This window comes from Passer domesticus, chromosome 7 (assembly GCF_036417665.1).
Source record: "Passer domesticus isolate bPasDom1 chromosome 7, bPasDom1.hap1, whole genome shotgun sequence".
In the NCBI taxonomy this organism is placed as follows: domain Eukaryota; kingdom Metazoa; phylum Chordata; class Aves; order Passeriformes; family Passeridae; genus Passer; species Passer domesticus.
Window position 1 is genome coordinate 50,824,557 of NC_087480.1, and position 13,549 is coordinate 50,838,105.

Consider the following 13,549-nt stretch of genomic DNA (forward strand, 5'->3'; position numbering starts at 1 on the left):
CCCCTCCGAGCGCTCGCGCCTCCCGTGGAAACATCGCGATCGCGCCCCACCCCCTGCAGGGCGGCCCCGGCGGCCCCGCGGGGGCGGCTGGGCGGGGCCGGGAGAAAGGCCGCGAGGCTTCTCCGCCGTTCTCCGGCGCCCGCAATGAAATCCCGCCCGAGATCTCGCGAGGTTTCGGCGCGCTCCCCCCCCGAGCACGATGCCGCGCAGGAATGTGAAAGGCGCGCGCCCGCCGCCATTTTCTCTCTTTCTTGGCAGACGGCGGCAGCGGCCGGAGCGGCGCCGCGGAGGCCATGGCCGACTATTCCACGGTGCCCCCTCCTGCCGCGGGCGCGCCCGGGGGAGGTGGCGGCGGGGCTGGAGGAGTGAACGATGCCTTTAAAGACGCGCTGCAGAGAGCTAGGCAGGTGCGTGCGGCTCCACGGAATCAATGGGGTCCCGGGGCCTGGAGGCCGCGCTCTGGAGCCGCGGGAGCAGTGAGGGCGCTGCGCGCCCGGCCGCGGGGAGCGGGGCCGCTCCGCAGCGTCTGTGGGATTGGGGGGAGCTTTGTCCCGTCCCCACGCCCCCTTTGCGCCACCCGCCCGCCCTGGGCCGCGAGGTACTTGCGGCCCCGCTCCGCCATTGCCCGCGAACAGCGCCGGGAGCGGCCCGAGGGGACTCGGCGGTGAGAGCAGCGGGCCCCGGCGGCGGGGAGGCGAAATCCCGGCGGGCGAGTAGCGGCGCGTTATCGGGCCGGGCCGGCGGAGGGCCGGCAGGGCGGCGGCCCCGCGGCGCGGGCCGTGCTGTGGCGCCCGCGGCGCCCGCAGCCTGCTCGGACCGGTTGGGCGGCGGGGCGAGGGCGGCCCTTGCGGAAGCTCTTTATCCCGCAGCTTTATTTGCGGCTCCTGCACCACGGGCGATGTTTTCGTCGCTTCTCGGGCGAAATGTTCGCCTTGTCTGTTAATAAGCGGTCGCGGTTTTGGCGGTATTAGAAAACCCGGCGTGGTCGGGTTTTGAAATTGTTCGGCCGGAGAGGCCCTGCCGTGAGATACCGCAGTGTTTGGGGAAGAAGGCGTAGAGAAAGAAAATTCCCGTTTAGGAAAAAGGTTTTGATGTTTAAAGGCCGAGTTCTCGTTGGGATTTTTTTTGTAGGTGAGGAAAATTTAGGAGGCTCTGGTGCTGAAGTATGAGCAGAGGGCTTTAAAACATTAAAGAAAACCTCTATGAACAAAACTGGTTTTGTCCTTTTATTTGATTATTTGGGGTCATTTTAATGCGCATTGTTTAAATCCCTGAAATCTTTTAGAAGACGTGGAACGAACATGGGCCGAATTAATTTTTTTCCTTGGCTCACATCTGCCTTTTGTTTAGATTGCAGCGAAAATTGGAGGAGATGCTGGCACAGCAATGAATTCAAACGACTACGGTTACGGAGGGCAGAAAAGACCTCTTGAGGATGGAGGTATGCACTCATTCCTGCTGCATTTCTTTTTGTGGAGCATGGCCATTGTGCTAGAAAGATTGCTGGTGGTGTTTTTGTTTGTGGATTCGGGTTTTTTTATTTCCCCATAGCAGAGCATTAAAACATTTTGTTCCCTTCATAGATCATGACATATTTTTTCATTTTCAGTTTAGTGGGAAAGTTTTAAATCATTGCGTTCTAACCTGAAGTGAATGTAAGCCTCTTTTACGGTATTTTAAATGTGGTTTAGGTGCTGCAAATAGAAAAATGAATGCTGGGGTAAGGGACAGAAATATTCGGGCTGCAAAATACCTATTTCAGGTGTCATTGAAGTCTTTTGTGGTTGCGTGGGATTGGTTACAACTCATAAATTGCAATTAGGGCAGGAAGTGCTCCTGAAGCTGGGTTGTTTCCTTACCTTTATTACTGCACTGTTTGAAATAAAAGTATTGATGCATTTCATTGTAAAAGCATAGGACTTTTAAAAGACACAGGGAAGTAAATTTTCTGCCTTGAAGATGCGTTTGTGTAGTGTAATAGTTCAGCCTGCAGCGTGTGTGAACCCTGATAAGATGATTCTTAAATCCTCTGACTTGTTGCAGCTTTTTGGATTTGCCTTACACTGCAGTAGAGTTTTCTCCTGAAACGTGTGTGTGTCCTCTTCTGTCTCTTACAGAGCATCCACTTTGAACTTAACAGGGTTTGATATGGTTAATATACACACCAAATCCTATTTAAATTACAGGAAGAAATCTTTGAGCTTGCTGGAATGTTCTCATAGGTTTCACAAAAGAGAAATGTCTTTTTTTTTCCTTTAAGAGGATTGAAACTCAGTCTACAGAATGTAACTAAGGCTTTATATCAGGAGTTCTTGTGTCCTACAGTAAAGTTTTTTTTTTCTATTAAAGGTGAGGTTTTTAATATACAAAAATGAGCTAATGATGCTTCAGATGATATATGTAATGTATTCTTTTTATTTTATGTGTAGATGGCTCTTGGACAAGTCCGAGCAGTACAACACACTGGGAGGGAATGCCCTCTCCTTTTAAAGGCAGGAATTTTTATTTATTACCTGTGTTTAGTATGTAAACATGACATAAACTAGTGGATCTTTCTGGATTGACACAAATATTTCTTGGAATATGTGGCTGAGTTTTTGCTGCACATACATTATGGTGGTTCATATAGCCTTTATTTTGGGGTGGGAAGGAAGCATCTGAAGTATTATCTTTTTAGATGTAGGTTCATGATGCCTTTTATTTCTCTGCTGTACAGAAAGGATTTGGACAGTAGTGATGTAGTTGCTGTGAATCTGCTGTTTTCTTTTTTTTTTTGAAGTTTTATGCTATGAGGTTCTTGATATTTGGATAGGGATTTCATATCAACATTCAGATTGAGATTGCATTGCCATGTGATACTGTTGTATTTTCAGATGTTTGGTCTAGATTTGTGGTCATTGTCAGAATTATTTTTTGAGTTATTGTTGATTTTTGTATGGATTTGATTTTTTTTTCTTTTTTTACTATAGAAGCATCATTAGCTTGAGCAGCCAACAAAGCTGGACTTTGTTCCTTGTCTTAGTTGAGTTTCAGTGACTGGGTATCTGTGAGCTATCTACACACAGTGCGTTCTGAATGCTGCCTTTGATAAACTAATAGATACATGGAAAAACCTAACATCTTTTCAGCTATACTAACCAAGTGCTGAGTGTTCGTGAGATTCTTTCTTTTATTCAGATGATCAACTCCCTGAAATTGGAGGAGGAAAAAGAGAGGGGAAAAAAAGGGGAGGGGGGCTAAAATACACTGGAAATTTACAATTCACACTAAAAGGCTTAAACACTTCCTGAATTTCTTGGCAAAAAAAATTTAAAAAATCTTAATTTTGCAGATCAACCAGATGCTAAGAAAGTTGCTCCCCAGAATGACTGTAAGTAATTTTTATTTTGTTGCCAAAAAAACCCTAAACAAGTGTAACATTGTCAGAACAACAGTTTGAAGGTGTTCTGGTAGGTGACACTTGAATAAGTGAGATCCAGAAAATGGCTGGGGCTTTGTCTTATACTGTTGAAGCAGCAGGAGTCTGCTTGCTAAAACTGACAGTGGTGGTAGCACAGTTGAGAGTCTCTAATAGTTTTTAAACCTTTTGATAACACTTCTTAAAAGTAAACTTGGACAAAAGTTTGGTACAATTGAGTTTTGTTATCAAAGGAGAAGCTTAGTTGTAAGCTATACCACTTGTTTAAATTTAATTTTAACAATGTTTGTTTATAGCTTTTGGAAATCAGCTACCACCGATGCATCAGCAGCAAAGGTAAGAGTTTTGCACTACATCTTACATAAGTTTTTATTAAAACAAAGCAGTTTCAAGCAATTTTTTTGAAAAAATGGTGTTAACACATGAAGCATTTATTCTGTCTTTGTGTGATCTGTTGAAGTTTAGCTTTAGTAAGTCCCAAGTGAGACACTTAAAATGTACCTACATTGCTCTCCCTTTCTTCCTCCACGGCCTAGGCTGTGGATTGAGCTTAATCAAAGGAAAATATATTGGCTGGTTTTTCTACTTCAGCATAGATAGCATATCTAGAAGTTTGAAGCAGATCTGAAGAGAAAGGTGATGTCATCTTGTAACCAAAAACCAAAGCAGAATGACCTAAAACCAAATAAAATAACTCAGACTACAACTTCGTAGCTTTCTCCACTCATTTCTTACCTGAACAACTAGATCCAGCTATTATTCTTGTGCTTTAGACAATTCTGAGATACCAAAACTTGCAGCATCCTTTGATGATACACAGTGGAAACTTAAAATGCTACAGTAGCCTTCTCTGTACTGCACATCTGTTAATAAAGAGGGTGGAGGAAGACTACTCAGCGATTTGCACAACACTTGAACCTTTTGTGTAGTTTCTGTGTGTTGTCAGCTTATGTAGAACTGTGCTTGTGTAATGACTTTTAATGGTAATGGGAGGCAAGTAAGCCAGGGTGGTGGTGGGGCAGCTTGCTTTAGTTTAATGGGAGGATGTATGTAAATGCAATGCTCGTTTGGTCTCTGCATGGTCATGTCTTTTGTTTAACATTGGCTGTAGGTCTGTGATGACAGAGGAATACAAAGTTCCAGATGGGATGGTTGGATTCAGTAAGTACAGCTGTGCTCTTGTGGTATAGTGGGGGATGTTAGCAGATGCTCTTAGTACAAATAACCTTTCTGTGTTTTCTTTCTCCAAGTAATTGGCAGAGGTGGAGAGCAGATCTCACGCATACAGCAAGAGTCTGGCTGTAAAATACAGATTGCACCTGGTAACTATTTGTGGGGGGTTTAACTTGTCTGTCTGGGGGAGTAGGGCTGTGATGGGTAGGAAGTCCAGAAGATTGCTGCTTCTCGTTGCCTTAACCTTCATTTAAGATATGGGTTAATTCTTTTGTCCTAATCATGACTGTGATAGGCTAAAGAAATGCAAAATGGGATACAATGATTTTTCTGCTTCATTGAATATGAAAAGCCAGTCGTTTGTATACTCTGGTTAATTTTATAATCTCTGACTTAACACTGCTGAGAAGTTGGTTTTATTTTATGACTGCAGATAGTGGAGGCCTGCCTGAAAGATCATGTATGCTGACTGGAACACCAGAGTCTGTTCAGTAAGTATTTTTAACTGATGTCAGGACTATAATCATGATTTTACTGTTATGGCAGCTGACCTGACATGTAGTGAATGCATACATGCTTTTGTCCACTGTTGTGGTGGTGGTTACAAGTACAAATGTCCTTACTTTGCCTGCTGAATCAAGCAGCAGCTTTTGTTCTGAATTAAGCTTTGATGAGTGTAACTATATTCAGGGACCTTGAGGAGGTAACTTCATTAAATGTGATTGGTAAAGGACCACCTTTTAAATTCCAATATTGGAGTGGTTTTATTATTTTGCAGTTTGTTTTTTAAATTACTTTTGCAGATTGATTGAGATTGCTTCATCTTTCTTATTGATGATAACCATAATTCTTTTGCAGGAACTATTCAGATTTTAGAAATTGCCAAGCAGAATAGGTGTGGACAAGGGATACTTGCAGGGATATGTATTTATGAATGTGTATTTTCTTTCACAGGTCAGCAAAAAGATTGCTTGATCAGATAGTTGAAAAGGGAAGACCTGCACCTGGATTTCATCATGGTGATGGACCTGGAAATGCAGTCCAAGAAATTATGATTCCAGCAAGTAAAGCAGGATTAGTTATTGGGAAAGGTGGAGAAACAATTAAACAATTACAGGTATATGTGCATCATCTTTTAAATATGATGATACTGAACCTGGATTTGAGTGAGTATTGACCTCCCTTTTGTCAAATAGGAGCGGGCAGGTGTCAAAATGGTCATGATTCAAGATGGTCCACAGAACACTGGTGCAGACAAGCCCCTTAGGATAACTGGAGACCCTTATAAAGTTCAGGTAAGAAGTGCCTCACACTTGAGAGCATTTTAAAGTCTCTTTGGATGTTGCAGTACCTGAACAAACTTTTTGTTCTTCTTTTAGCAAGCCAAGGAAATGGTGCTGGAGTTAATTCGCGATCAAGGTGGCTTTAGAGAGGTGCGCAACGAATATGGGTCAAGAATAGGAGGAAATGAAGGGATAGACGTAAGCATGGTTGAAAAACTTGTTCACTGTATTTTGAGATGTTAATTTTAAAATGTTAAGTCGGGTAATACCACTGAAAGCTTTTAACCAGATTTCAAAAGTTGTCTGTGGCATGTAAGTAATACTTGATCATTGCTGGATCATTTACAGCACTAAATGATGTGCAGTATTCACTTTACATTGCCAGCAGATCTGAACAATTTCAAGTAGCTGGAGTTTTTTATCAAATAAGCAAGTAAATTTTATGGTCAAGTATATAATGTTACAACATTATTGAAAATGGACTTTGGCCTTTACAGATCTTATGTAAGGCCAGCTGTTAATGCAAGTCACAAGCTAGTAACTTTATCAGGGAGAGGCTTAAAGCTTCATCTGCTAAAACCTGCATTTTACATACTCAATAAATTCTTTCCTCTTTTTTTTTTTTCTGAGAAGCATAAAATCCGCTGAATTGCTACCTCTATGAGAACTTCTAAAGCATAGGATTGCTTTCTTTTTAGTGGTTTAGTCCAGTATGTTCTGGGCTTGTGACTTGATAATAAAAAATCCATCCTTGAAAAAACCTGAAGTGACATTGGTCTTGCCCTAGTTTATGGTTCTAACCCTTTCATTATGTGAATTTTTTAGTAATATCTGTGTCATCAACATTTTGTTTGGGTTTTTTTTAGGTTCCAATACCACGATTTGCTGTAGGTATTGTAATTGGAAGAAATGGAGAGATGATTAAAAAGATCCAGAATGATGCTGGTGTTAGGATCCAGTTCAAGCCAGGTTTGTAACGTGTTCATAAGTTTTTGTGACTTCAGTGTGAATTTACTGAATTGCATGTACTGGAATAGTTCATTTTTATTCCAGATGATGGAACAACTCCAGATAGAATAGCCCAGATCACAGGGCCTCCTGACAGATGTCAGCATGCTGCAGAAATTATTACTGATCTCCTTCGCAGTGTTCAGGTTGGGTAACGTTGTTCAACGTTTAAAATGTCCCGTTCCCCTTTTGAAAAGACCCAAAGTGTTCAAAAAGTGTGTGTAACTAGAGAAAATAATTTAGTTGTGCCATTTGAATCTACTTCAAAGTTTGATCTGGAATATGAATATTTACTTTTACAGTTAGTTTTACAAGTGACCATACTGATTCAAAGTCATGGCATTTCTTGATGTGGCTGGTTTTAGAGCTGCTGCTTCTGGTTTGTGTTAATAGATGATAATGCTCTTACTCTTGGTTGTAATCAGTGTTTAAAAGCTTGTTGTTAGATGAGCCCCACTGCTGCATTTACAGAAGGCAGACAAAAATTGCATCTTTGTATGTGTGAAATTTCTGCTTGCTTCTGTATCTTTTCCTCCTTCATCTTTCACATGCAGAATGTACAGAACGTATCTTAGAATTTAAAATTTAGGTCCTCTATAAAAGGACTTTAACTACCAAAATTGTCTGAGTAGTGAATCAGTTTTATCTTAACAATGCTGTCATGTAGCTTGTTTGCATTATTTTTTTGTGGTAATTTTATAGAACATGCTCACTTGTTGCTGCTTCTTTTTAGGCTGGTAACCCTGGTGGACCAGGACCTGGTGGTCGAGGAAGGGGTAGAGGCCAAGGCAACTGGAACATGGGGCCTCCTGGTGGATTACAGGAGTTCAATTTTATTGTCCCTACTGGCAAAACTGGATTAATCATTGGAAAAGGCAATATATCTTATTTATGTACCTTGTATGTTACTTTTAAAACCGCTCAGCTTCTCTGTTTGGCCAAATGCCATGCTACAGAGATGCATGATGTGTATGATGCTGATGATGCTGAGGTTGGATGTTTCGTCCCTGTATGGGCCTTTCACTTTAGAGTTGGACCCCATGATCCTTGTGGGTCCCTTCCAGCTCAGAATATTTTGTGATTCTGTGGTTTTTAAAAAAATTTTAATTGCCCAATTTCCCCTGTTTTGAAGACTTCGTATATACTAATGGTACACATAACTTGTCTGGATCCTGTAAGAGGAGTCACTCACCTTGTCAGGCTCTGTGGGGCTTTTTTGTTTTTTTTGGGCTCCCTTGACCCTTTTGTAGGGAGGTTGGGTTATAAGTTTCTATTTACTGATAACTATGTGTGTCAGTTGTTATTAATGTCTAATATTAGATGTTTACATAAATAAGAAATACTTACAAGATTGTACGAATTCTTGCTGCTGTTTCTGAGTAACATTTTTATAATCTTTTAAAAGTATTTTACTTTTTTATTGCCATTAAACCTCTATCCTACACTGAGGAGATTTTGTTTGAATTGTTGGGATGCTCTTGAACAGCTCATAAGAATAGGTGCTTTTTCATGTGTTTTTGGCTTCCTTGCAGTTGACTTTCTCTGATATGACTCGGTATTTTTTGCTTTGATGCACATTATAAAAACTCTGTATTGCATTGTAGGTGGTGAAACTATTAAAAGTATAAGTCAACAGTCTGGTGCTAGAATAGAACTTCAGAGAAATCCTCCACCTAATGCAGATCCAAACATGAAGATGTTTACTATCCGTGGAACACCCCAGCAAATAGATTATGCACGACAACTTATAGAAGAAAAGATTGGAGTGAGTGGATAACTAACTGCTTTTTTGTCTACTGTTGGAGCTAAACAGAGCTGAAAGCAAGTCTCCTTTGTGGAGATTTCTCTTTCCTTTCACTTCCCCAATTAATTTAATCAGATAATAAATTGATAATAATGGCCATCTGGATTTAAAGTAATGTAACAAAATATTGAAATGGAAACAGTTTATCTCATCAACATCTTATGGTGTGCTCTTGAAAATGCCAGTTTTGTGTATATGAAAAAATTGTTAAGTTCAAAGATGTCAGTGATACTAAATTGTGTGTTTTGTTTTTCAGTCCCAGTATGTTTGGGTAGAGTTCTAATCAAAGTTACACCTTCAGTTTAACAGTGGTTTTGTTTGCATGTGTGTGCATGTCATCAAATTTACTAAAAGGCTTTTTGTGCCTGATCTTACAAGCAGGTTTAGTTAGTCAGATTTAGGTGTATTGATTTATTTTAGAACTGATAGTCTTGTTAGAGTGTGGGGAGTTTAGTGCAACTTGTGGAAAAATCTGTGGGTTTCTGTAAAATCCTTCACTTCCTGAAGAAGGAACTGAAATAAATGCAGGTTTTTAGTTGCTATTACTGTCACAGCTGCTTTTAACTACCTCTAAGCCTAATCAAACTTTAAATAGCCTGTTTTCTGCAGGGAACTGTCTTCAAAACCAGTCAAACCTTTTAGATGTTCTTTGAGTGTTCAGATAAATGCTTTGAAAATGCTGAGAAAGGGAGGACCTCAAGGTGTATTTTCATCTCTGTCCTACTGTTGTTACAGGGTCCAGTGAACCCATTGGGTCCACCTGTTCCCCATGGTCCCCATGGTGTTGTTCCTGGCCCGCATGGACCTCCTGGGCCACCAGGTCCTGGTGCTCCTATGGGACCATATAATCCAGCTCCTTATAACCCAGGCCCTCCTGGTCCTGCACCTCAGTAAGTATTGCTTCAGCTGACTTCCTTCTGTGTGGGGTCACCCTGGGACTGCCTTTCACTGTGTGTGTATGATCTTTTATAGTGGTCCTCCAGCTCCATATGCTCCACAGGGATGGGGAAATGCTTATCCACACTGGCAGCCACCAAACCCACCAGACCCAGGTAGGAAATGCACACCTGTACTGTAGTGTTGGAATATTTCAAGTACATCCAGTCTGTCCTTACAAGTATATGCATTGTACAGTTATTTGTGTTACACTCCTGAAGCTGAAAAGCTCCTGTTTCTCTGGCTTTTTTTCACTGATTGTCAGTTTACTTATGTTTTGCCCTTCCCATATGTGGCTTGTGAAATGTTGAAATTTAATTGTTACAGTTGGAGTATGTTTTTTTTACAAATGTTGCTGATACCGCATCACTATTTATGATACTTCTTGCAAGTCTTGGTTCACTGATCTTGTGCAATTCAGTTTTCTGAAAATCAATGTTTTTGCATAAAGTTCTATAATAAGGATGTCTTTTCTTTCTCTAATAGTAAGTGACTTCTGTATTTTATTTTAAACAGTCTTTACTGATTTGTCTTTTTGCACTTAATGCTATGATATTTCTAGGTTTTGTTCTACTACAATTTCTTTTAAGATTCTGATGCTCCAGTGTATTTTGTTGAGTTCCTTTTGAGGGCTGAAACCTTGGTGAATTGCTGTTAATGCAGTTAAACTAGTTAGGGTTGTGTATTTTGAACTTTTGCTTGTAATAGTTTTGTATTTTCTTCTGAAACCTATCTTTGTAGAATTTGCTTCTTCTATTTCTGTTTATCTTTGTCGAGATTGGGAGTTCTTACTTAATTACAACTTCCAAAGTTGTAGTATCCTGCTTTTCTTTAAGTTTACATCCTTTGGTTGGACTAGAGGATATGGGGAAATGGAACATCAGCCACAGAAGGCATGGTAAGGCTAGATGCTTGAGTTTGTTGTACCTCATTGGTTTGAGGTGGAGTTTCCTCACAATGTGAGCCAAAAGATCTCAATTATATTTTTGTTATCAATGACAGATATTTTATGATAGCCACTGTTCCTGAACTTGGTTCCATTAGTGGAGAAGGGGACTCCATGTATGTACCATGTTATGTCTTTGCAAAGAGCCATTGCTGGTTTTAGTTCCCAAACTTGTGCACAAGGTAGCTCTGCATGTACTCAGTTCAGTGTTTAAAATGCCTGCTGACTTCATTTAGAAGTAGAATGGCTCAAAGTGACTTAGTCTCAGCATTGCAAAAGTATTTAATGCAAAACCACTGCTAAAAAGTTACAGCCTGTTTCACACCACTTTTTTTTATTCTTCTGAAGTTACTTGTCTACATAAAGGCTGTGTAACAAAAAACGGCAAATGTTCCCTTGACGTCATCTTGATGATTCTGTAACTCGTTTTTTGATAAATACTTCTCTTTAAAATCTACTGAAGTTCTCATATGTGCAGTTGAAGTTGGTGTTTCTTTTGACTAGCATTTCTTTGAATTATTTTTCTGCAGTTTTCACTTAGTTACTCATTCCAGTGTAACAAATGGGTTATTTTAGTACTTTTTTCAGAGGTGCTCTCTCCAGAACTGTGCTTGCCCTTGTCATGTGAAAGTGGAGCTGGTCACTACAGTCAAATTTCTTTGGAAGTTTAATGAATCCAGCTCTGTGTTCTTCTACTCTAGAGAAATAGCTAAGAAGGAGGGGGAGGAATTGAGCAATGGCTTATTTGATATTTGCAGGTAAACTTAGAATATAGGAAGTGTTAATTGAAATCCACTGTTGTTGATGGAAGCAGTGCAATTCAAACAGAAAGTAGTGTGTTAAGATTTTTTCTGTGTGTATTTGAAGTGGTTACATCTGACTTGTTACAGGATTTCATTTAACATTAATTTGTTTTTCTGGGTTTCTTCTTGAATGCCTTTTCCAGGGAAATTCTTCATCTTCCATTACTCACTGCCTTACCTGTTCCATGTTTAGGGAGGATTGTATTTCCATTCCCATGTATAATTACTCTAAAGTATCAGTTGTGTCCATGTCCTTCTGTGAAATTCTCTCCTCGCTTGGCTGAATTTCTTTGCAGATACTTTTATTCTTTAAGACTGCAAATACTGTTTGCAAATATATGCTGGTTGTGTAAAACATATTATGTTCTCCAATAGTAGATTTTTGGGTATTGTCAATTGCCAGTCTTGTAATGTAATCTAACTGTGATTCAGCAAGAATAAGCCATTCCTAAAGGCTAAATGTGAGAAACAGAGCTATAAACCCCTAGGAAGCAGCATCATTGGCCTACCTAGATGTAGATAAAAATAAGGAATCATGGAGATAGATGCAGAAGATGCAACTGTTTCTGTTATTTTTATACTAAAAAGCTGTAAGTAAACAGTGATGCTTAATAGCCATGTATGTGGATTCAGGTTCTTAAAATGCTGTGTGTTTCTCTATTTTACTGTTACCTTAAAGTTTAAGTGACAAGCATTGCAAATACCTAGTAAGTCTTGTATTCTTCTGTTTCAGAAATATGTATTTGGCATGCCTCCTCCACCGGTGCCAGTGTCATTAGCGTGAGGTTCTAACAAAAGTAAAACCACTGAAATCGTTTGGTGCTAGAATGATTCATTGCTGCTGCCATTTATTGACATGACTGTTTAAATAAACTTAAAATCTGTTTCTGTTTACCACATGTAAGATTAATAAGTGGCATTGTAGTAGTAAAGGTTTTAAAATTATTTTATCTCACCAGCTCTATGAAAATACACTTTGTATTGTAAGTTGGTCTGAAACCTGATCAAAAGTTTATGCTAGAAAGAAAAAATACTTTAAAGATGTACATGGATATTTTGTTTAGATGGATTTTTCCTTGGAGGATAATAAGAATGCCTAGGATAGGATTAATTGAGGACAGCATTCTGTTCATAGTAGTGCTATTATAAATGCTTATGTTCTGTTTTCATAGGTAAGCCAGGAACAGATCCCAATTCAGCTGCGTGGGCAGCTTATTATGCTCACTATTATCAGCAGCAAGCACAGCCACCACCTGCAGCCCCTCCTGGTGGACCAGCTACAACCCAAACCAATGGACAAGGTAGATATTGAGTGAAATGGACACATTTCTCATTGCTGGACATGTAAAAACCCCATTATTTTTTATTGTTGTCCTGCTATGTCAGGTAAATTTATTTTAAGTAGCTGGTTTTCTTGGAAAACTATTGCTTATAGCCTTCAGTATTGCTTTTCTTAATTTCAGCAGTAACAAGGGTAATCCATTTATCTTGGAATACACTCCAAAGAGTTTTGCTGCAATGTGGGCTGACTTAATGACTACATAGAGCAGTCATAAATAAAAATGTAATGAGCTAAACTGTTAATTGTCATTTGCTTAAATGGTTGCATCACTTCCAGTAGGTTTAGGTCAATTACAGTTGTGGTATTTAGTTGTGTTATTTTAATTTTTGTGCCTGGCTGAGGCTTACCACTTGAATTTTTGGTATTTTGTATTGCTTGTGGTATGCCCTTCGTTAATCTTGAAAACATGTCTTGTTTACTAGTAGTTTCTAATTGTAGTAGCTTGTACCACAAAGGTTTATAGTGTAAGATTTGAATCACATCATGTAGGACTGTTACTGAAAATTTCAGTTGATTATTTGAATTATGTGTGAAACAAACCCCTGTAATTTTAGTTTAACTATTTTTAATGTAATTCAGGAGATCAGCCAAATCCAGCACCAGCAGGGCAGGTTGACTATACCAAGGCCTGGGAGGAGTACTACAAAAAAATGGGTAAGTGTGCAGGGTTTTTTCTGTTATTTTTTCTGTTCCACATTCACAGTCGAATGTTTTAGGAGACTTTTGTTTTACTGGATGAGATGGGAGCTTTTACCCCCAAAAATGTGAAATGCACAGTCATGTGTGTTCTGAACCAAAGCTGAGAAGCAGACTTTAAATGTTGTGTTGTTTTTACG

The 13,549-nt window shown here is 39.8% G+C and overlaps 1 protein-coding gene across 20 annotated transcripts in view; it reads left to right on the forward strand.

The window, feature by feature from the left end:
- Positions 1-186: 186 nt before the first annotated feature.
- Positions 187-13,549, forward strand: part of FUBP1 (far upstream element binding protein 1) — a 33,896-nt gene continuing 20,533 nt past the window's right edge. For 13 of the 20 annotated variants that reach the window (XR_010366451.1, XR_010366452.1, XR_010366446.1 and 10 more), the window contains exons 1-19: positions 201-407; positions 1,351-1,441; positions 2,430-2,492; positions 3,332-3,370; positions 3,715-3,754; positions 4,530-4,579; positions 4,669-4,740; positions 5,025-5,082; positions 5,546-5,708; positions 5,788-5,886; positions 5,971-6,072; positions 6,741-6,843; positions 6,928-7,028; positions 7,616-7,757; positions 8,487-8,647; positions 9,422-9,576; positions 9,659-9,738; positions 12,544-12,672; positions 13,293-13,367. Coding sequence is in view for 12 of the 20 variants with exons in the window: in XM_064428554.1 (XP_064284624.1) it covers positions 294-407; positions 1,351-1,441; positions 2,430-2,492; positions 3,332-3,370; positions 3,715-3,754; positions 4,530-4,579; positions 4,669-4,740; positions 5,025-5,082; positions 5,546-5,708; positions 5,788-5,886; positions 5,971-6,072; positions 6,741-6,843; positions 6,928-7,028; positions 7,616-7,757; positions 8,487-8,647; positions 9,422-9,576; positions 9,659-9,738; positions 12,544-12,672; positions 13,293-13,367 (1,837 nt within the window). In the remaining 8 variants the exon portion in view is untranslated. Of the gene's footprint in view, positions 408-1,350; positions 1,442-2,429; positions 2,493-3,331; positions 3,371-3,714; positions 3,755-4,529; positions 4,580-4,668; positions 4,741-5,024; positions 5,083-5,545; positions 5,709-5,787; positions 5,887-5,970; positions 6,073-6,740; positions 6,844-6,927; positions 7,029-7,615; positions 7,758-8,486; positions 8,648-9,421; positions 9,577-9,658; positions 9,739-12,543; positions 12,673-13,292; positions 13,368-13,549 lie in introns of all 20 variants that reach the window. The other 7 variants (XM_064428561.1, XM_064428562.1, XM_064428564.1 and 4 more) reach the window with 5 other exon arrangements.